Source organism: Alligator sinensis, unplaced genomic scaffold, assembly GCF_000455745.1.
Source record: "Alligator sinensis unplaced genomic scaffold, ASM45574v1 scaffold163_1, whole genome shotgun sequence".
Lineage (NCBI taxonomy): Eukaryota > Metazoa > Chordata > Crocodylia > Alligatoridae > Alligator > Alligator sinensis.
This window is the reverse complement of record NW_005843479.1, coordinates 22,270-46,586: the sequence shown is the minus strand read 5'-3', so window position 1 is coordinate 46,586 and position 24,317 is coordinate 22,270. Positions and strand designations below refer to the sequence as shown.

Sequence of the window (24,317 nt, the reverse complement as noted above, 5' to 3'; positions counted from 1 at the left end):
AGGCAAAAGGCAGGGCGTGATAGCACATTAGACACTCACTGCAAAGAGGTAGTAAGATGTATTAGGGACTAACTGTTTCACAGAGCCACAGGCTTTTGTAGGAAACATCCTACTTCCTCAGATGCTATGAATGGATTTGCCAAAAGCAGAGGTTCTAAGTAGAAGGAAATGTAAATACAGAGGACAGAGGAAGGGTACGCTCCTGAGAGAGGCACTCCTGAGACAGGCAGTTAACCCACTAAGGGACAAAGGGAATAAGAATGCATAGTCTCTGTAGAGACCATAGTTTGCAAAGTCCAGTCTGTGGATGATTTCTTGTTCCACAATTTCACATCCAAGTCAGTTTTTAAAGTCTTGTTGTTTAAGAACAGCTCCTCTGAGGTCAATGAAGGAACATTCAAGGAGGTTGAAGTGTTCTGCTATGGGTTTCTGTGCCTTTCTGGAATTAATGTTAGATTGGTGCCCATTCATTCTTTCATGTAACGATTGTCCCATCTGTCCAATGTAGACAGGAGAGGGACACTGTAATCTGGTGGTGGCACATAACATTGATAGAGGAACAGATGAATGAGCCCTGGATGTTATAATCTGTGTGTTTTGGTCCAGTGATGATGTGGTCTGTGTTGATGAGAGAACACAGCTGGTACCTGGGTCTCTGGCAAGACCTGCTGGCTTGGTGGATGTAGCCTATGAAAGCTTACACCTCTAAACAGTAACTAAGGAACAATCTTACTTTAGTCTTACCTTAGTATCTAAGGTACAATCTTGCTCAGGATCAAGGAAGTTAGGGCTTGGATTTTCAAAGGAACACAGAAGATACAGTTGCCTTTGTCTCCCATAGGTTTTAAGTATCATTTGGACATGCAATTAGATCCCTTTGAAAACCCCAGCCACAATTAATGCTAATTAGTGATAAGCATAATTCATCCCATCTCGGTCTTGGGTATATACCTGGAAGACTTCAGAATCTCCATGAGATGTGAAAAGACAGCCAGGTCGAGATTTTCTGGTGCATTTAACCAAAGCTGAAAGACAAATGAACCATGAGATATCAAACTTCTTGAGTTCAGCTTCTTTATTAAGATAGGACAAAATAAGTTATTTCTTTTTAATATATCTTTACACTTTTGCAGCATGTTGCCCTCACCCTGGTCTCTCAAAGTACTTTTCATACATTTGCTGGTCCTCATACAACTTATGGAAGGTATTAGAAAATAACCCTTTAAAAGGTAAGGGAAACCGAAGCACATTGAGACTGCCCCCAATGACTTGGTAGCAGAGGCTGACAGAACCCAGAAATCTTGATTCCCATTTCTTCTGCTCTGAGCAGTGACAACATCCTCACTAGCTCCTTCACATCTGAAATAACAACAGAGGAAATGTGCAATGCAAACAATGAAGTCTGAGCCAAATGGCTTGAGGCAGCATGGGTCAGGGGTTAGAGCACTGGACTGAGACTGAGCAATCTGACTATGTTAGTCCTCTTCTATGTCAGCACAGGCAGCCAAGTGTTTTCACCTCAGTTTCCCCTTTCCTTCCCTGCAATGGAAACAATAATATCTTCCCTTGTAAAGCATTATGGCTGAAATTAAATAACACTCCTTTGTGGCTTGCTGGGTGCAAGCATAAGGAGGAACTCTGGAGAACTTTGGTGTAGGCTCAAGTCATGTTTGAAACCACATTGCAAACAGCCCCAAGTCTGAAAGGTTTTAGTTCAGACCTCTCTCTGTTAAGTTCAGCTTTGCACCAGACAGCAACACAAAAGGTATTTCCACAGAACTATGTACATACCCTATCATCATCTTTAATCACACAAGCAGCTAAAGCATGTTAATAGGTTTACCTCAAAGTTGCAGAGAACATATTGGAAGGCACCACAGTTCTTGATAGCTGAGGACTCAAAGCCGAGCTCAGCCGTGCCTACTATGGAGAGCACCAGCTGTAAAATCCTGTTGTTTAACAAGTGTGTCTTCCTCTTAAGTAAGTATGCCAGCACCTGGAAAGTTATTAATGACTTCTTTTAATTCAACAGATGTAGTGAGCACAGGAGAAAAAGTCTTCTCCATTCAACTTATTGCACGCTTTCCTGTACAACACTATCAGCTAACAGGATTTACATATGCACGTGCATCCAGACATACACAGTACTTGATGCTTATAAGTGAGCTTCAAGCAGTGACTGAAGTGTTTAAAGTACATCTAAAGCTTGTGGGAGCTATACTTGACAAAAAATTATATATAATTGATGTTTCTTGGTTGCATTAGAAAAGAGCAAAATGAATGTCAATTTGTGGAGTATAAAAATTATAGTATCTGATGTCTAAATGTTATGAACAAGCAAGAAGAGTTCACTGCACTATTACTCATGGAGTTACACTGAGTTATTTGTGCATGGAGCTGGTAAAAACCAATTGTTAATCTTTTTGGATGAAAAAAGATTAAAAATAAAAAAGATTACAATGTAAAAACTATGCTATTAATGGCATAGTTATTACATTTTTGTAAAAACTATGCCATTTCTCAAGTAAGGTCTATTAATGAGACAACTGCTGGCTGATTTGCAGAAGTGTCCAAAACTCACCATGTTTCACAAATGGTAGAAAGAATAATTTTTCATGTGAAAAATATGTCAGAAAACAGCTAAGTAGGAAGTACTCTTGAAATGAGTCTCCTGGTTAAAAGCTTTAGTCATCCAACCAGAGAACAAAACTACCCCCATATGACATAGATAATTATATGGACTGGAAAAATGTATAGCAAAGAATCAAAGGATGCATCTAAGCTGCTTGCTCAGCCAAGAAGTGCATCCCCACCAAATTGTTCTAGCACCATGCATACAAAACTGGAAGTGAGGTTAATGAAGCAAGTCTGGGGGCAGCCCCTGCTGTCACTCTGGCCTGCTCTGTCTCGTGTATGCTTGAGTTCCCAGGTAACTATACTCACCAAAAACAAATTATACCTTTCCTCCTTAGTTTGCTCAAACCTGGTACAGGTTTCCCCCAAAGTCTAAGCCAAGTAGAGTTTCAAGTGTGAATGGTAATGATAGCCAAGTTTGGGATAGACCTAAGTCAGTATATATTTCAGAATACAGACTGTTCAACTCAGTTCCCAAAAGACAGCATTAAAAACCCATCACTGTCAATTACTGGAAGTCTCAGCACAAAGGAGTCACAAGCTGGGTGGGCCATGTGGACCATGTGCCCCGCAAAGTAGTTTCCTGGATGAGGGTTAAAGAGCTTGGGCAGAGAGATATGCATGAGGGCAGCTTGCACATAAACTACCCTCTCTGTCTGCTCTGTGGCTAAGGTCTTAACAGAATGGCCAATGAAGTACCTTCCATTATTAGAATGTGTAAAGAAAGGCTTCTTGTGCCTTGCTAGCTGTGTCTGGAAGTAAGTCTTCTCTGGTCACTCTCCATATCATTAACTGAGCTGTTGTGGCATATTTGTGAGGTTATGGGCCCAAGATTTAGAGCCCACACCTGCAGCCCTCATTCTCAATTGTGTTACAACTCACATGGGACTACATTAAGGGCTACTGGACTGGACTTTTAACATTTTACTCCCAATGGCTGCCATGGGCCAAGTCCTCAAAGGAGCTAAACACACACAATGTAAATGAGGTAAGTGGCAAAAGCAGGTTGGCTTGTTCTCACCTGGTATCCTCCTATATGCCTCATCAGCTTTTCACTCATCGGGTTGCTGTTCAAGACAGAGTTCAGGACTTTGACAGCAGCATACATAGCATGGTCATCACGGCCCATGGCAATGAGACCTAGTAGAATGGCAGGGCCCCCAATGAAGTTCAGGCTGTTAGCTGCTGGAGATGACTGGAACACTCGCACCCCTGAAGGCAAGTCAAGAGTTAATAAACCCTGAAACAGCATGGGCTAAATCTGCTATAACATGGGGAGGGACATTACTGGAAGCATGACTGCAGTACAAACAGGCAAAATTACAATATCCTGTTGATATGTGTGATCTCATCACAGGAAGGGCATTTGTCCTGGAAGTCGAAACCGGGAAATCTTTTATTTCTCTTGCATTTAAAAGTGAGTCTAGAGCAGGATCTGAGCAGCTATGCTGGAATCTGGGTCAGAGCTTGGAGAAGTCTAATTTGCAATCTGAATCTTGGCCATTACTGTTAAAATAAGGCCCAGCACCAAAGGTCAGTTAGAGGACAGAACCTCTCCAAAATGTAAGGCTGTTCTTATCCAGGGTTATGGTTTAGGATCAGTTTGAAGACATCTACAATATTTACATGAATCAAAAAGTCCAAGAGCAGTGAGCATTCCCATAAGACAGATGAACAGAAGTAGAACTACAAGAGGAAAATACAGTCTTAAACAAGGACTCAACTTCTATAGCACATTTCTGATGTCACCTACAATTATACCAATTGATATACACACACAAATATATACACACATACTTGTGCGCGCACACACAGGAATAAAATAACAAGTGCCTTGAAGCTTAATATATCAGAGGCAAGTTATGCCCTCAGACACATATACATGTGGGTTTACTACTTATCAGGTTGGAAGCCCTGTAAGTATTTAAGGACAGAAGTCTTAAATATCTTTATACATCTTAAAAATATCTTGGTACTGTCCTTTATGCTCAATTTTTCAGTTCCACAATTTGCATTTACCATATTGTCCCACAGCGACCGATCCAATAGTTCGTAAGGGACCAGAGAGGTGCCCAGTGACATTTCTAGCCAGGAAAACTGGTGTTGAGCTGTCACGAGACATGATCCCCATCTGAAATAGACGAAAAAGACTTCCTATGAAGAAATTGTTAGAAAGTGAGTAGGAAGCAAATAATCAGGTGTTTTATTTGTTTGGGGCTCTATCTTTTTTTGGTTTTTTGCTTTGGTATTGTCAAACTATTTCTCCTTGCAAGCACAGACATGTTCTCAAAGGGCGTGTCTACACGAGATGCTTTACTCGAGATTAGCACAAATTCTGTGCAGTGTCACCATCTACCCATGCAGACACTCACTGTGCAGTAATTTGCTCTAATCACGAGTAAATTTGCTACCTGGAAATGCAAGTAGCAAATTTACTTGAGATTAGTTACTGCATAGTACGGCATGTGTAGATAGCCAAGCAGCAGCATATTTGCTCCTGGTCAGCTGGGCAGCAGGAGACAGAAGATTGCTCCTTGCCCCTGGGAGTTGCCTACTGCTGGGGCAGGCTCCACCACCAGAGCCTGGGCAGGGACAATGTCCCCCTGCCCTGGCAGCATAAAGCATCTAGCCACCGATCACAATTGCAGAACTCCCTGATGCTGGGACAGAGGGACGTTGTCCTGGCCATGGCTCTGGTGGCAGAGCCCGCCCTGGCAGCAGGCAGCTCCTGGAGGCAGGGGCAATCTCCCAGCCCTCACCATGAGACAGCTGTCTCCTGGCCTTGTGCTCCCTGCCAGCCCCTGTGCTAGCACCCAGGGGAGGCCTAGAGCTCCCCCTGGCTGCTGCAGGAGGGGGGTGTGGGACAGGAGGGTGTGGGAGCAGACTGCTGCCAGGAACAGCAAATCTGTTCCCATATCCCCACATGTATAGATAGCTGCCTGGGGTGGGTTTACTCTAGAGTAAACCCCACAGTTAATCGCACATGTAGACATGCCCAAAAGTGATCCAAGGAAATTAAGAGTCATAATGGGTCATCCATCCCCAATGCCCTCATGTACCCCCATCACACACACACACACACACACACACACACACACACACACACACACTACTTGTTGTATATGCAGCAGGTACTGCACTGGCAGAGGTTTTGGAAATATGTGTAGATGGGGACTCAGCTTTTGTCAAGTGCCCTAATTACTAGACTAAAGATGGGAAGGGCCTCCTTCACCCTCAGTCAGACACAAGCAGAAGGCAAAATAGGATCACGTACTGTGTGGAAATGTCAAAAACTATGGTTATGTTGCCACATATGTGCCATTTAGTCTCCTACCACATGATCACTTAATGGTGTGATGGAATCTGTTTCCTGATTCTAACAAATTGCACCACTACTACTTGCCAGTGCATGGTGCACGTGGGATCATGATCCCCAGCTCCTTCTGAACCAGAAAGTAGAAAGTCAGGTACCAAGTGAACAATCAACTGATTGGCAGTCCCAGCCCTGGGAATTCACTGGAATGCCACACTGATGCAGTCATTCTGATGCAGTCCCAGGACTGGGACCACCTATCAGCTGACTTGTTGATCTCAGCTTTGGGACAGCACTGGAGATGGTTTCCAGGACTGGGACCAATAATCAGCTGATTGTGGTTCTGAGCCTCAGGACCCTGCTGGGGCATGTCCCAGATTCTACCATGCAGCTTGTATCAGGCTGCATGGTTGGGACCCTGCCACATGATCAATATAACAATGTTTCTCAACCCATGGGTCACGATCCAAAAATGGGTCACAAGAATATTTCAAACAGTTGTAAACAAGTGCCAGAAAAATGCACAGAAGTGCACATTTCCCCTTGCGGGCTAGCAGCATTCCAGCCTGCAAGTGGCTGCTTGGGGCACAGCCAGAATGCAAGGTCATGGGAGCAGCCCCTGCAGCTGGATGAAGGTATGGGGAACAGGGGTTGGAGGGCCAAGGCTTGGGAACTGTTGGTGTGTGTGTGTGCACATCTGTGTGTGCATGCATGTGTGCATGTGCACACACACATACAGAGAGGATGGGGAGGCAGGTGCCTGTTGGCACTGGGGGAAGGTGGCCGGATGCCAAGACTGTGGCAAGGCAGGGAGGACGGGGCATTGTGGGTCAGGCATTGGCAGGGCCAGGGGGGTGTTGGTCGGGACAAGCCATTGATCTTTGCAAATGGTTCCCAGTGTGAAAAAGGTTGAGAACCACTGCAATATAAGGTGTGATCGAAACCAGCCACAAAATTATTACATGTTTTGTGGAATAATGTTGTGGCTTATTTCCCATTGAATCATGCTATTAATTGCATGAACATGTGGCTGGGTAACTATTTCAAGAAGCAGTTAACTAGTTAACCAAATCTTAAGTGTAATGTCTGCCGAGGCCTTAGGCACAGAAAGCAAAATATGGCTCACAGAACCCTTGGAGCCCCAACTGGAGTTCCAAGGGTAGGGTGTGGCTCATCCATTCTGGGGTGAATTGTCCTTGCTGCATTAAAGTGTTTCCCATCAGAGGGATGGAACTACAGAAGTTGAGTCCATTGTAGGGCATTGGGTATACACTTGCTCATGGTGTACCAAGTGCATGGTCTTATGGATTGGCAATTAGTTGGAAAAGAGAGTAAGCAACCTCTTTGGCAATCAGCCGGCCATCCACTTCATTGTAGCAGCACTTTATATCTTGGATTGTTGTGATGGAAGAACACACAGCATTGATCCCAAATGAAACTTTCTCTTCTGCCATCAAGGCCACGACATGAGGTTGGCTGGACTGATCCTCACCTAAAATGAGAAAGCCTTTAAACCTCAAAAGAGTTATGAATTCTCAGTGCATGAGAATAAGACACACAGATGAATGACAATTAGGGGCAATTATTTTAAAAAGAAAGGGCCCAGCTATAGGTTAACTAGAACTGAACCTGGACCTTAAACCTTTGCAACCCAGTGACAGCAACATTCCAGCAAGTGTGTTACTTAAGGATGTGCTCAGCTGTCTCCATTAGATACTGTTCTATGCAGCTCATATAACCTCCTAGTATTTCCATGAAGTGACGAGTCCATAGCCACAGACACAGGAAGGAGGTGCCTGTTGTTAGCTAATTGCTATCAAAGGGTGAACTTTTGTCTGCACACATACAACAAGCGAATAGTTGAGCCACATTAACAAGACCTTCCTATATCCACATGATGACAGGCAGGGGATGGTTTACCCCAGTGTGTTTATACTACTTTCTCTATGGTTTCTCAAGCCTTGTCCCAGAAAGCCAATGCAGGTTACTGAACATAAAGCAGTGGTTAGTACTCTACAGTGGCTGCTATCCTGCTGTAAACAGATAACCGGAGCACATCGCAGGAAAGAAAGGTCAGCTGGGGATTCCAGGACAGGCAGGAGACACTGACATGAGATACCTGAAATATAACTTCTGCAAGGCACTATAGCAGTATTTCAAAACCAGGCATCCTGTTTTTCTTTGAAAAGCCAAAGCTTTTCAAATAGCAAACAGACATGTCACATGCCAATTTTCATTTAGCAAAGACCCCAAGTTTTCAAGTTTGGATAGAAAACTTTCAGCTGGCCCTAGCCCTTTTGCTTTAGGTTGCAGCCTCAGCAGATGGATTTCATTTACTCTTTCCAAGTGGGAGATGACCCCCGCCCCCACCATGTCCACCCCTCATCACCTAATTCAGAGGTAGATGGGCTTGTTTGTTGAACAAGCAGTAATCAATAAATAAAATGTACTGGAGATGCTTTCTCTGGCTGTTTAATAATTGAAGCTAACAGTATGCTTTAGTTAAAAAGCTTCTTCATTAAATGGAATGGAATGTAGTTTTCCCTTCTTCTCTCTCACTCTTTCTCCCACCCTGTATTGCACTACCCCAAAGTCCTCTGCAGTGAAGTATATGTCTGTTTTCTTTTCTGCTACACTTTGAGTAGCACCATAAATATGTATTATCTGGTCACATCTACATATGCACTTTATTGTGAAGTAGACTAATTAGCTCTAAAGTATTATCATCGGCACATGCGATGGCATTAGGCCACAGTGAACTAATTTACACTGGTGTATGATAGTACTGTCTCACAGCAGGGTAATTTACTTCAAGTAAACGCATGTGCCAGGCACATACGTAGACATTGCACCAGGAGTAGTTTACTCTGGCTCAAAGTACTCCAGAGTTTATTGCTTCACATTAATTGCATGTGTAAATGCACCCTCTGGGTACTAAGATTCTTCCTTAATGTCTACCCCATGGAGATTTCAGCTTTCATCAATAACTTGATATCCACATAAAATAAAGACAATTGGTCTTGTGATTAAATCACTATGTTGGGACTCAAGAGATCAGGGTTTCAGTGTTGGCTTTGCCATAGATTCCCTGTGACCCTTGGGCTACCTACTCAGGAACAAGTCCTTAAAGGTCTTTAGTTACCTAAGGTGCAGATAGATATCAAGGGAGAGTTTCAAAAGCACCTAGGAATCTAACTCCTGAAGGACATACACCTCCTTGCCTCAGTTCCCACCTATAAAATGAGGACACTATTACTTGGTTTCTCATATCCTTGGTCTGCCCTATAAGGCTATGCAGTTTTCATGGTAGGGACAGCCTCTAGCTGCATGCCTGGATGGTGTCCAACAAAATGGGACATAACTGAAATATTAATAATATATATTAGTAACACAGTAAAACACAACCATGACAGATGCATAATGTTGCAGACCTGAGCCATCACGTACCTTGAAGCTGCACTGCTTGGAAACTACTGCAGTATCTTGGGCCAAGCTTGTTAATAACCTCAAGAGTTTCCAGAGAGACTGGCTCATCAAGCAAGTAGGTAGGGCCAAGGCGCCAGGTCAAGGAGGACTTCTGTTTCCAAACCTGTGGGGTCGCTATGTATCCATAAACATCGACAAAGGATGATGATTCCATGGAAATACAGCCACCAGGTAAGGGTTGTAGGTACTGCATCTGTAACAGAGAGGTTCTCTTCTTGAAGCAGTTGTGTCTGGGAGCTTATTGACTCCTCCTCGCAAGGTGCTGACTGCCCTCTTCTACTGAAATCAACAGATGCTAATGGCACCCATCACTTTGCAAGTTCTAGTCCTTACTTTGTGAAAATCCCAGTTATGTAAAGACTAAAATTAACAGGAGCAAGCTTTCCTATTACACAAACATTCTGGACCCAGTTCATTCCTTGTGCAAATCCAATGACAGGAAGTGATAGTACCACTCTACTAAACAAAATCACTCCTACCCTTCAATTGGATAATCCAGAGTTGGTTGCAAGGTGCCATTTGATTGCCCATTAGGTCAAATAGCATTCTGCCCTAAAACTAGTTATTTAACTGAATGACTGTCCGCATGTCCTCACCAGAACTAGATAAGAAGTAGATCTCTAGCAGGGAAAGTGGTGCCCAAAATGTGCTCTTGTGCTTGTAGTCTTGGACTACTGCACAGTAGCATCGTGCAGCAGCAACCATAAGGCAATGCTACTGTGCAGTAGTCTCAGGCTACTGTGCAATCAGCATCACGAAAAAGCCATTTGACAGAGCTACTGTGCAGTAATGCAGGTTACTGCCCAGTCATTTAGTACTTGTTTATACAAGTATGCTGTGTGGTAATGACTGTATAGTCAGCATCTCATGTAAATGCAGCTTTTGAAGAGCATCTTACTCCCTTTTTGTAGATGTGCCACAAAATCACCTCTCTATTCACAGATGCTAAATAGCATCAGAGGCAAAATCTAGGTTAAATATTTTCCTACTGCTGCTTTATCATACAAGTATTTGATATAGTTGCAATAGTGCTGTTTAAAAATGGAATTTGGGCTTCTCTCTCACTTAGCGACCTTTGATAATCCCACCATCAGCACTAACCTGTTACACTGTAACTAAAGTTCCAATCCCACAGTTTACTCGATATGGCCAGATCCCTGCACCCCTAAAGACTTCAGACAGGGCTTAATGCAAGGTCATGTGAACGAATTTTCAGGACCGTTGCCTGCCATTTAATAGCCCATCTTTTTTTTAATTTAATTTTAATTAAATCAGCTTTGTGGCTAGTTACTAGGAAATCTAGTAAACAGGGACTGTGTCAGGAATATGACCAGGATGTAAGAGCAGCAGGACAACAGAAAAAGCTGCCTGGGGAAGTTAGGGAATTTCCTTCATGGAAATTTTCAAGAAGAAGGTGGAAAGGCATCTGTCTGGAATGTCTTAGAATCAAAGCCTTAGAAGAGACCTCAAGGGTCACCTAGTCTAATTCCTAGCACAGGTGCTATTCCTACGTTAAAGGGATGAAATTTTCAAAAGTACCTAACTCAATTAAGCATTTTTTTTAATTCCCACCCACCCAAGTTCCTATCTAAAGAACTCCATGTCCAGTTCATTTCAAATGTAGTATAAATGAATTCTACTGTGACCCTGGGCTTAATCTTCCATGCCCTTCTCCCCCTTCCCCCGCTCCCGCCTTTTTTTTTTTAATTCCCTTCCTTTTAAAAAAATTTTTTTTAAGAGGGGCTCAGATTTATAATGTGAATCCAGCTGCATGCTTAACTATGGAAAAGATACTGCTCTATGGAATTCTAAAAACAAAAGCCTAAATGTAAAAGTCATCTTCTGAAAAGTGCAGAGCACTGAGCCACTGCAGTTGATTTCAATGGGAGCACAACATTTTGAAAAATACAGCTACCAATTGAAGAAATACAGATTTAGGCTCCAAACTTCAGCCTGCTATTTCTGAAAAATGTCTTAAATTATAATAGAAAATATGTTTACATTAAATTTGGAAGAGATATGTTGCCCTGCATATATATATATATGAATGTCTCATCCCTGTAATGAAACAGGGATGAGACATTCATGGGGTAGATCTCCCTTCTCCTCCCTCCCCCTTGGCCTGTTGTGGGATTCTTGCACCTTGTCCTGAAGCAACTGGCTCTAGTCACTGGACAGTATGTAGGGAGTGTTATATAGGGAGTGATGGGTCTAGCCCACCAAGAAAACGATAAGCCTCCCTCAGTTAGGGAGGCCACTAGGTACATGACAAGTGATTCCTTGCGACAACAAAAGAGGAAACGGATGGGTGTGATCGTCACAGGACCATAACAAGGATTCTGAAGAAGACCACCAAGCAGAACACACCAATTAGTGCTCACTGCCTCTCAAACAAGGCCAAAGACCCTGTGGACACCACCTAGTAAAACTCTGCACAGAGACATGAGTGGAGGAGTGACAGGAAAAAGGCCCCACAATTGCCTGGGTTTCTCACAGCCAGAGCTTCCTTTCTGGTCTGGTAGATGGCAAGTTTGGCCAGAGCTAGAAGGAGGTTGACCAGGAGGTCCTTGGTGGGGTCTTGTCACTGGACATGGGACTGGATTGGATGGAATACAGGTTCTGCATTCCTGAAATGCTACTCCTAGATGCATCCTTTGCCCCGGTGCTTTCCACTTCCCTTCCTGTGTCAAGAAAAAAATCCTACAGCATTTTCTTACATAAGAGACAATGACTGGGACGATTTTTATTTACTAAATGCTTGTTTTATTTATTATGGGTTGTTTCACTATATGATAAACACATTTGCTGTGAATTCTGTAATCAATTTCAGTGTTCAAGTTTTATTGATGACTTCCAGTCTCATCTGAATGAAATCTTAATTTAATTTGCCTTCATTCATGGAATAGATATAGGTCCCACAAGGCATTAAAGAGACTGATAGTATTGGGAAAAAATATTTGGAAGTGAACAGATTGCTTTTGCAAGCATAACTCAGAGCACTTCACATGCATTACAACTGATTTAAAATTTAAGAAGAAACCAAAGTTAGGAGGACTACATGACAGTTCAAAGGGTCTGCATTAGAAATGATTTTCATTTTCCATACTGCCAGCCTGAAAAACTCAAAAATCAAATGTGCATCTTGAAGTGACTAAAAAGCATGAAGTGAAAAACATAACAAATTTAAGGCTTTCTTTATTTGCCTATAGTATCTGTTTTTGGGGTGTGTTTGGGTCACTTTTCGAAAATTTGTCTCACAATCAAGCAATCTAGAAAAAAGGAAATTACTTACCATTAAGTGTGTGAAAGGCAAGACCTTCTTAGGGTGATATCTTTTATTGGACCAGCTATGTATTGGGATAAAGCTGGGATAAATCCTTGCATCACACCTAATTTCTGGACCATCGCAGCTACAACATTACTCTTACACTGCAATAACCAGTACGTGGAATTCTTTGAAATGTAGTGTCCACATAAACAGTCTCCCTTGTGGGTGTGACTCAGCCCCCAACCCCTGGACCAGATATTTTTTGTCTTAGCAGTACCCATATGGCACACACTGGCCCTATCTTCCTTCCCACCTCGTGTTGAGTGAATAAAAGACAGAACACACGTCCCGCTCCTCGGTTTCCTCTCAGCTACAGAGTCCTCTCTTGCATTTGACTCCAAGGAAAAGAAGAATGCAGTCAGAATTTGAATGTTGGGACATCACATCTCAAAACACTCCAGCTACTGACAAGTAGGTTCATTTTCTCTTTTGAGTAACAGTATACAGACACATTTGCTCTTGTAGGTAACTCCAAGCCAATGTCCATATATACCTGGAGGTGGCCATTGGAGTCCTGAAACAAATAGCAAATGGAGTGTCCACCTGCATATGAGAAAGAATCTCATTCTGCCCTACCTGTTGATATAAAATATGACAAAGGTGTTATCTGCCTTCATCTGGACATGTTATCTTTGACTGTACAAACTCTCAGCACTACTCCAAGTTCTAATACATTGATATAAAGGCTCATCTCCTCCAGCAACCAGAGTCCCTGCACCTGGTGATCACTGGAATGTGTTTTGTACCCTCAGAGAGACATATTCATCACTATATTAACAAACAGGTGGAGAAAGGTGAACAGCATTCCTCAGCATGGGCCCATATGAGGGAAGACAGTGCCTAGATTGGAAGTGTGATAATTTTGTCCAAGGAGCCACTGGAAAGTAAATTTCATACATCGCAGCTTGCAAGCCCCTAAAGTGAAGTCTAACATGAGGTGTCACAAAGTTGCAAGAGGCTACGTGCATATGGATGGACAAGCAAGATCTTACTATCTTCATAGGATTCTTCCTGACTCAAGGGATGAGCTCTGTTGGCAACTGGAATCAATCCTCCAGGAGGTAAGCCTTCATTTTCACAGAATTCAGAGTAGCTCCTATGAAAATGTCTCTGCCTTGGGACTACAGAGTGGGCTCAAGTATACTAGGGGTGAAACAACTAAGGTAACTAACATCATTATAAGAATGATACTCTGCCAATGCCAATTCTAAGCTGGGTACCTACAGAAGCTGTGCCAATGGGCTGGGTGATAGCATGTCAGGAGACAGTGCTGAATAGAACAGGAAAATATTCTTCATTTGAGAAAGAGAAGGATGTGCAGAACTTGATAGTGTATCAGCCATGGGTTCTTACACTGAGGTCAGCAAGTACCAAAGAGAAAGACATGAGGAAACTACCCTACGAAGGACAGACATCTTTTAAGGTCTCAGGAAGCTTCAGACTTAGCACAGAGGTGAAACACTGCTTGGGTGCAAGAGGATGAAGGGACATGTGTAGACAAAATGACAGGTGTGTGCACACGACACTTTAAAACAGGTTAAATGCTTTTGCACCACTTTAATGGTGTCAGTGTCTGCACACGTCAGCGGCATATTGCGCATTAATTCCAGCCGCTATAGGAAACTCTGTGGCATAATGCACCTTAAATGTCTTGGGGCACAGCAAACTAAAACTCCTTCAAGGAGTTTTAGTTTGCTGCCCCTACAGCTGCAAAGCAAAGCACCGGGCTCTGTGCAGCAACATGGCTCTGCAGGAAGCCCTGCAGTCAGCCTGGCAGCAGCCCGGGAAGACAGGCTCCACCCAAGAAAAGCAGCGATCCTGATCTCTTGCTTTCCCCCGCCCTGGAGCCTGCCTGTCTGCCTGACTGAGCTGCTCGGGGGCCCGGTGCTTCCCTCCACGGCTGCAGTGCCCCCCGGGACCACCTGAGCCAGGTGCCTGTGGACAGGTGCCACCTCGGGGGGGAGCCACCGCTGCCGCAGAAAGAAGCACCAGCCTCCCTTGCAGCCCAGGGGCCACTCCGCCCATCAGCAGCTTGCCCTCCTCTCCTCGTGGGAGAGGCAGGTAAGTCAGCAGGGTGTGTGCATGACATGGGGTTTTAATCAGCCCTAAATTGAAGTGGTGTTTTTTAAAACCCACCACTTGAGGGAAAATTCTCAGCTTTTCTTCCTAGGATGGTGAAGCAGAAGCATACAAACTGAGTAAAAAGGGAGTGGGGGGAACCTTACGATTTAAAGAAGGTTTCTTACTACCTGTGTATCTGCTTTGCTCCATTAGACCTAAGCTGCTCAGAGTCTCACCAGCGCTCTGTCTTTCATAGTGGTTGAGAATAACTGAGAAATAGGAACAGTGTACTGCCTTTTGCCCTTTTAGCATGGGGCATGAGAGCAAGAGCTAGAGGACACCCTCCCAATACTGCTAAGGCAAAGTCTTGAATTGAGGACCCAAGATGCGAGAGAGACCCACAAGTGAGAATGACTCTGTGGACAATTAATAGAAAGAGAACTTACTTTTTTAAATTAAAAGCCAAGATTCTAATATAACATCAAGACTCCAGGAAGTGGTGACCTATTAAAAACACTAAGCACTGCAAGTCTTGCAATGAAATTACGAGAATTAGTACTTGGGAAGTTTGTAAACCTCCTTTTGAGTAATCTGACACCATAGCAGACTGTTTCACTGGGAGAAGCAGGCAGAGGATGAATGGAAATCACTGGTGAAGAGATTTGATAACCTCAGCACTTGAGGAACTGGATTTTCAAAGCTCAGGTGCTCAACAGTCCCAAAGATTGTCCACTCTTTTTAAGATTTCTCACATTTTACACCCAAAAATCACTGCACATTTTTTAAAAATCTGGACCTAAGGGTACATCTACACTGTAATCCAAAAATGTGGCTGCAGACCATACCATACCCCTGGCAGCTTTATGCTACCTAGCATGGGTGCTGCTAACACAGTAGTCAAAGCAGCACAGGGCTCAGCATGGACTAGGTGCCTAAATATCTGGCTAAGTTCTTGGGAGGATTTTGTGGACTTGGCATTGAACCCCACGTTGTTGTGACTACACTGATTTCAGTACCCAAACACACCAATGTACAGCTAATTTGGGTGTAGTATGCTCATTCAAACTGCAATGCAGGGATATCCTAAGGTCCTGGACAGATGAACACAGCTCCCAGAGTAATTTACAACAGTTTTGTACTTCACTGAAAATTGCAACAGGATAAGGAATAGACACACATGCAGCCACTATTCAGTAGGTGGTTATAACTGTGCCTGACTGCTAGGTGGCAGGGAGTAGGTAAAGATGAATTGGCCTTAAACTGCTATTGTGGCATAGGTGCAGACAGACTAAGCCTAAACCAGTATAAATTATACCAGTGCAGTTTTACCCTTGATTCTTTGAGGGAAAATTCTCTCCCATTTTGGTTAAAGGGGATGCATCATATTTGCTACTTGAATATGCTGGCATATTACTGATTATATCAATGTAAATGCATTGTCTAGCCAGGCCCAAAGTGTCTAAGTATTCAGGCAATTGCCAACTTTAGTTTAATACCATACCCGCCGGTGTATATGGAGAGCATACAAAGCACATGGAGTTTCCTAGCTGGAGCAACCAAAACAAGAAAATTCAAACAATCACCTGTCAAGAATATTTACCTTAGCAGAGCCAAGCATCTGTCCATTTATATAAGCTGATACAATGCAGTTCCTCTTCATTTCCTTAGCAACGGTCACTACAAGGTGATGCCATTGCCCGGTGACTAGCAGTTTGCCACAGCCAAACTGGACTTGCACTGGGACCACAGAGGGAGCTGGGACTTCACCTTCAGGTTCCATGATGTCTGCAAAAACCAAAACAGGGGCTGTCAGAAAAATCAGGGGCTGCCTCTTATTGTGTGTTTACCCAAGACCTGGCATCACTGGACCTCAATTCTGACAGGTGCCTTTGGCAATTAATGGTGGTAATAATAATAATAGTGAAATCTTTTCATTTGTAGAGTTCAAGACTTTTTTAAAATAAAAAATAGATGTCAATATCATTTTCCCCATTTCACAGTATCATTTTCCCCTTTCTCTATGGGAAACTGAGCCATAAAAGTGACTTGTCAAGGTCACCCAGTGGACCAGTATCAAAGCTAGGAACAGAGCACATTTGCAGACTCCCAGTCAACATTGCATTCACCAGACCACACTGACTATGGAACACAATTAATAATAAAATTGAGGCATAGAAAATTGATGCAACTTGCACAATGCTGTATATGGATTGAGCAGAAGAGCCAGAAGTAAGGCTGGGACATTTCTCTTAAAGTTTGCTAGGAAAGGGAAGGGATGAATAAATATACACACACACTAAAATACTGGAGTTCTGTCATCAAGACCTGAGACTTGGATCTGAGACAGGATCTGGCTAACAAGAGGCTATTCACATGCCATATATTCAAAGTGTTGCTCAGTGCTTTTCTAGCAAATTGAGGAGAGGAATACAGATACTGTAAATACACAAAATACACATTTCATTTGCAATGACGTTTCACTCCAAACAACACAGAGTGCTACCAATTGCAATTAGTGCTGCTGTTCTGCAAGAACAGCTCTAAAAATTATGTACAAAGACTATAAATGGAACACCAAACAGAATCGATATAAATTTTCGTGTGAGCTCCCATCAATCAGAGCTGGGCAGGTGATAATTCTCCAGGTTTTAGGATATTCCAGCTGGTGAAGTATAGTGTGCTTGGCCTCTGCACCAGCTCTGGTACAGGAACTGGGAAAAGGGGTTGTAGTACTTCCATGCTTGTATTAACTCGGTTGAGAGGTACAATGATAGTTGAATACATTACTGATTACCATCAGATAGATACTCCTTCTACAAAAAGGGCTAACTTTATTGTATGAGTGCACTTAGCACGTTTTACTGTTTGAATGTGCAGCTACTCATGTATTAAGGTAGTTAACACATCCTAAGTATCACATGTGACAGAACCCTGAGTGTTGGACAGCAGTAATCCCCTACCTACCCCACTTGCTATATCATCTCACAAAGCAGACTGTTTTAGTCCACTCTGCAGGACTGCCTTGGGGATCTGGGAAATATCACTGATTGGGGCACATGCCAAGTTTCCCTAGCCCATATGACATATTCCAGCTAGTAATCCCAGCCCATATGACAATCCCAAGGAGTGATTTGCACTCTGAGCATGCCCCTCTCCCACCTCCTATACCAGGGCTGAGCTGGAGCTAACACACAAACCAGACATTCCAGTTCCACAGCAGTAGGTAGTTACCTCATTCTGAGGGACACTCGCCTATCCAGTTATTGCTATTCAGATGACATATAAGATGCTAAGATACTGTGTTACTAGGTGGCAGCATGAAACCCCACAATAGAGAGACAATAAGTTATAGGAGGGGGAGCACAACAGGAGAAGAGGTCTTTCATCTCCCTTACCTTCTCCCTATTTGTCCCTTAAGAGCAAAAGTTTTCCACATTTTTGACTCAAGGAACTGCTCCATAACTTTTTCTGAATTTAGCAGCACCCTCTGTGGATGCAGGCAAATGGAGCTGCTCCTTTTCTGCATGCAAGGGAGACATACCCCCCGCACCCTTTGTCTTGATGCATGAAGCCCACCAGGCACCCCTCACCCACCAGGAAACAGGGGCAGTGAGGACACTTACTTTATCTTGTCTGCAGTGGTAGCATTGCCAGTATGGGCTGTTAGGCAGACCAGCAGCAGCCTCATGGCAAGCATTCATCGGGGCAGGCTGCAGCAGAGTGCCCCTTCCTGCCACAGCCACCTCCCAGTCTGGCCCCACATGGTGTCTCCCAGTAACAGAGGTGCAACAGGGCAGTTCCACTCGGTGGCACTGGGAGGGCAAAACCCTTAAAAGGATCTTACGACACCCCAGTGTGTCACAGCACCTCAGCTTAGGACCACTGTTTTAGACCACAGCAACTAGTTCATAGTAGCTCTCAATTCCCAAGGTTCTTTGCAGAAAAAGAGGCTGCAATTTCCTTTTCAAATCAAAGTGGAAATTCAATCTTTAGAACCTCTACTTTTTTCTCCAAATGATTGAGACCCTGTAGGGACCACAGAATGGCTGAGGAACACCTTACCCAATGGCTGGAACGCCGTTTCCTCTGTAGAGATGATTAAGGAACGGTTTTGGGGAGAAAAGCTCACTGAAAAACAGACAAACTCCTGCTCTGTCCTTGACATATGTCGCACCACACTAAGGAACCGGATTGGGTGGGTATCATATGCCAAACCAAACCTGCTGACCAGGAACCAGGAGGAGAAAGTCAAGCCACCAAGAGGAGGAAACAATCGGGCACCTGTGGTCAAGAAACAAAATTGATATAAGGGCTCTGGTTCCCCCATTCCCAGCAAGACCTTGCCTTTTTTATCTGAAAAACTCAAAGAATATTGGTCCAGTCTCACTGCAGAAGTTCAGAAGTTCCAAGGCATGTTTGTGGAAGAAACAACCATGAAATCTATAAGTGCTTCAAATCCTATTTCCCTGCTCCAGTAATGAGCCCTTTATCCAAGACAATACTGGAAAAGTATCTCACAGAAGCATCCAGATCCAAAACTGAAAATAAGCATTCTCTAATTTACCAAATCCAGATGTTCAGAGAGGGACAAAGGTTCCTACCCACATTTCCAATAATGTTGTCCTATCTGGTTCTAAATGTCTCAAGAGATGCCTGGTTCTAAATGTCTCTTTTCCCCTGGGATACTACTGTGCAATTTAACAAAATTCACTAGGTAGGACATTCATTTATCCTTTTAACAACTGGCTCTCATGTTGCAGCTTGGTCCATAGTAGAAAAAGGCTCAGAGCTGGGTCTGAGCACAGAGGTGGAAGACCGTCTGTGGCCACCTCTGGCTAACACTGAATGCTTGAGGTTCTCAGAGGGGCATAAATGAAACAGAAGGCACTTACCTTTTCCAACTCCTCCTGAGATGGATTGTTCGGTATTGGGGCCCAAAACAGTGGCAAGCGTGGGGAGGAATAAACAACTACAAAAGACAAAAAACCTGCTTAGCAGAAATTCAAACACTTCTTAATGGGCCTCCACTAGCCTGGTCCTGAACTCATTTTACCTGCAAATGTCCCAATTAACACAATCCAGTAGGACTGGATTCTCGGAAAGTAGGGCTCTAAATGGAAAATTTTAAGAACATGAACAAATTTTCATAGTAGGGTTGGAGTGTTGTTGTAGCTGTGATGGTCCAAGAAATGTCCAAGAGATAAGGCTTTATACCAGCTTTCAGACATAAGGGCTGCCTATACATATGTCAGTTGGCGTTTTAATTAGAACACTGCAGCATCACATGTATTAAGCCCCCACTCATTTAAAAATGGCCACAAGGTGCTTTAACTAAACCTCATTGAATGAGGTTTAGTTAAACCAGGGAACTGCTCTAATTAAAAATGCCCCTCTCAACCCCCCACCCCTGAGCATGTGTATAGGCAACCCTGGTGCCCTTCCTCAGATCTAAAGAAGTAGCAGACACAGGCTGAGCTGAATTTAGATCAGCCTGTGTCTGCTTCCCTTTCAGAACTGAGGAAGGATACCAGATGCCCAAAAGTTTATCCAACAGCTCTTCAAACTTTCTGTGCTATCACTGAAGTGACAGTGGGCAGGCAGAGTTGTGTACCACCGCTGAGGCCACATGTGGAGTGTGGATAGGGACATAAGTTCAGCTCAGAGAAGAGCTGAAGGACTCTCTTTAGCCCAAAACAGAAGCTTGAAAACACAGCAGAGCAGCAATAAAAGAAGGAGCAGTGATACCCGTAGCCTTCTGCTGACATGTCGAACTCCACAAAGGATGGAGCCAAGGAAGTGTTGTGCAGCTGGAAGTTCCGTGGTGACGTCATGGAAATGAGACTCATCGCTGTTTGGAGAGCCGTAGCAGACCCCCTGTGCACCCAAGATGAGTTGGTGGCTGGTGGAGGAACTGCACTTTTGTCCATTGTGACTACTTCTAAACCTACAACAACAATGCACAGCATTACTTGGTGCGCACTACTACACAGTGGCTTTTTTCAGCAGTCTTCTTCTCAACTTTGTATCCAACATAGAAAAGACAGGATACCCTGGGTATGTCTACATTGTGTCCCCAGCGTGTCCCAGAAGGGATTCCCCCAAGCATGCCTTCCTAGCAGCCCCCACACATATATGTCAAATTTCAAAATGCAGAGGTGGAGCTGCTCCAGAGTGTTCAAAAGTGGCCACTACAGATGCCCCTGGAGAAACTGCACCACCAAATTTCCCAGTTTGGCATATGCAAGCAGAAGGGGGTGGTGCTGCCTTGGAGCTAAGCAAAATAAAGCATTATAGTACAATGGGAATCGGGGCTGGAGGCACAGATGGGGGTCTGTAAGAGGAAACGGGTATGCCCCCTGCTCCAGCCCAGGAAGTCCCCTTTTTGGGTTGTGGAGAACTACTGAATGTGCTAGTATAAACTACAGCTCAGTGGCTGTTGCACACTTCTTCCTCTGGCCATTCCCCAGACACTGGCCCATTCCTTTAACCGGCCTAGAGCCTAATGTCCTCAAACACTATATCTGTGTTCTGTCTAGCTCCTAAAGCAGCATCCCATTAACATGTGAACAGACCATCACCTGAGTATGGACAACATGCTCAACACTCTTCCTTACTTTTATTCCAAGCTGCTTTACCCAAACCATCCTCTTGACCTGATGGCACCAGAATTCTCTTTGTGCTGCCTCCTGACACTGCTGGCAGAGAGGCTTCAAGCCAGAGAAACTTCCTGGAATGTGTAAACCAAAAAAGAGGAAAATATTCTTAGAAGGAGAATTTTTCAGCATGCTGACATCAGTGCAAATACAGCACAGCCCCAATATCACCAAATTTTATCTTGTGAAACAACCCTCCATTTGAAAAGCAGAGCTAGGCAAAATAAAACAGAACAGCAATAAAAGACAGTTTTTTGACAGTATCAATACTTTTCATGGGTTTTTTTTAATTAAAATTGTCAATTTTTTCTTAAGTATAAAAGTTATTTTCATTTTTAAATAATGTTGCTTTATTTTATGCTATTTTATACATGTGGTGCTCAAAGCACAACCCATGGCCTGAGTCATCCACCCATGTTCTGGGAGCCCTGCAGCAAGTAATACTGCCACTGCATCCTACCACTAAACTTTTAGACCAATAAAGTTCCCCATAGGGTAAATGTCAAGATCCCATGTGCTGGATCAGACTGGCGTTCAGGTTCAGGCCTGGCATATATGCCAGGACCTGGCCCAATATGTTGCTTCTCAGCCCCAGACATGGTACATGAGACCAGATCCAGCACATTGGCCTGGGACCACGCACCGGATCCAACCTGCGGACTGCCTGCACAGCACTCATCTGGTCTTGGTGCCTGAAAGGTTGAACAGCACTGTTATATACTCCACTTTCAAACTTTCTTCCCTTTGGACAAAGTGAAACCAAAATAAATTTTAAGCAAAACTCTTTTCACTTTTAATTAAAATTATTCCTGAAAAGATATTTCAAATAAATTGTGTTCTTTTCTATTATTTTTGGTAACAAAATTAAATATTTTCACCAGCTTTACTGAAGAGCCTATCTGTGTAGCAGCATGAGATTGGGTTATAACGCAGATGTTTAAATCACTGATGCCACAGATCTCATCTGAAACAGATGTTGATCACGAGGGCACTGATTTTAAATGGTACTGTGGAGATACCAATTGTATCTTCAGATTAGGTGTTTCTAAGACAAGATATTTCCCAAGATCAATTATAGAAGTATTGGCCTTTTGAACAACATACCACTGGAAAACCTGGACAAATTCCTGGACTACATGAAAACCTGATATTCATACCAAGTTGGCCTTTGTTAGCATTAAGACAATTTTATCTAATGATGGGAGTAAGGGACTGAGAAATAAGACTGTATGGTCAACTTGTGGGTCTGTTATTGACCCTGAGTGACTGTACAAAAATCACTTAATCCCCCTGTGTATCAGTTTTTCCACAGGTGACTGTTAGCGGGGGCATGAGGTGGGCACATGCCTCCCCTGAGATTGGCCTCTGACTCGGCACTGCTCAGGATAGGGCAGTTTTTTTTGCCACGCAGGCCGGGGGGGGGGGTGGATAGGGGGTTTTTGGCTTGCCCCCGGGCCCACCCACAAATTGTGCCCCCCCCAGACTCAGGAGGCACCAGTCATCCCTGAGTTTTTCCCATCTGCAAACCAGGGAAAAACAATCCAGACCTTTCCTTCCTCTGGCTCTAATAAAAAAAAATTGTTCAGCACATGGATGAGCATGACTTTCTTGGGAGAAATCAACATGGCTTTGTCAATGGTAAATCATGCCTCATCAACCTACTAGGAATTCTTTGAAGGGGTCAATAAGCAGGTATACTGGGGTGATCCAATTGACATAGTATAGCTGGACTTTGAAAACACCTTTGATAAGGTCCCCCATCAGAGGCTCTTAACTTGAGCAAACTGATGATCTTTGCGATCATCACCTGCTGGAGCGATCATCACCTGCTGGATTTCACTATCCAACGCAGGGCATCTAGGGCTCACACCAAGGATAAAGCCCTTGACTTCAGAAGGGCCAACTTCAATGAGCTTAGGAGACTAGTGGGGGAGGCACTGAGGGCCCAGAAGGTAGAGGAGATGGGAGCCCACGAGGGATGGTCGTACCTTAAGGGGACGATCCTCCAGGCCCAAAGGATAACAGTCCCTGAGAGAAGCAAGGGGGGTAAGAGTGCTCAGAGACCCCCTTGGCTCAGCAAGGGCATTCAGCAATGCCTGAGGACTAAAAGGGAGGCGCACAACCAGTGGAAGGGAGGAACTGTCACCAAGGAGGAGTACTCCTCCTCGGCCCATGAGTGTAGGAGAGTTAGTAGGAAGGCCAAGGCAGAGCTGGAACTCAGGCTAACGTCCAGGATTAAGGACAACAAAAAGTCCATTTTCAAGTACATTGGGAGCAAGAAGAGGGCACCAGGCAACGTAGGGCCCCTGCAAGACACAAACGGTAATCTGGTGGCCACGCCAGACAAGAAAGCTGATATTTTTAACAGTTTCTTTGCCTCTGTTTTCCTGAACATGGACCGGGACATCCCACCTACCAGAGGTAGGGACAATCTTGGGGATAGCTCTATCAAGCCTTCAGTCAGGATAGATGTAGTTAGGGATCTTCTGGAAGGGCTAGACATTTTTAAATCTGCAGGTCCAGATGCCCTCCACCCAAGGGTGTTGAGGGAGCTGGCAGGGGCCATCACGGAGCCCTTGGTCCGGCTGTATGAGCATTCGTGGTCATCTGGCCAGGTGCCGGGGCATTGGAAACTGGCTAATGTGGTCCCTATTTTTAAGAAGGGGAGGAAGGAGGACCCAAGTAATTATAGGCCTGTAAGCCTCACCTCGGTGCTCAGGAAGCTCTTGGACAGGATCATCAAGGAGCATATCTGTGGGGGGCCTGCAGGGAAGATCATGCTCAGGGGCAATCAGCATGGCTTCACCAAAGGCAGGTCCTGCCAGACCAACTTGATTGCCTT

The 24,317-nt window shown here is 44.0% G+C and overlaps 1 protein-coding gene across 1 annotated transcript in view; it reads right to left on the bottom strand.

Annotated features, from left to right (window-relative positions):
• Positions 1-24,317, bottom strand: part of LOC102382048 (WD repeat- and FYVE domain-containing protein 4-like) — a gene marked incomplete at its 3' end in the record, with an annotated part of 114,584 nt that overhangs the window by 73,649 nt on the left and 16,618 nt on the right. Inside the window, 11 exon segments of the mRNA XM_025195385.1 lie at positions 952-1,025; positions 1,844-1,996; positions 3,656-3,846; positions 4,654-4,765; positions 7,288-7,439; positions 9,395-9,626; positions 16,423-16,607; positions 18,885-19,103; positions 19,715-19,791; positions 20,568-20,766; positions 21,437-21,549. Of these exon segments, the coding sequence (XP_025051170.1) occupies positions 952-1,025; positions 1,844-1,996; positions 3,656-3,846; positions 4,654-4,765; positions 7,288-7,439; positions 9,395-9,626; positions 16,423-16,607; positions 18,885-19,103; positions 19,715-19,791; positions 20,568-20,766; positions 21,437-21,549 (1,707 nt within the window).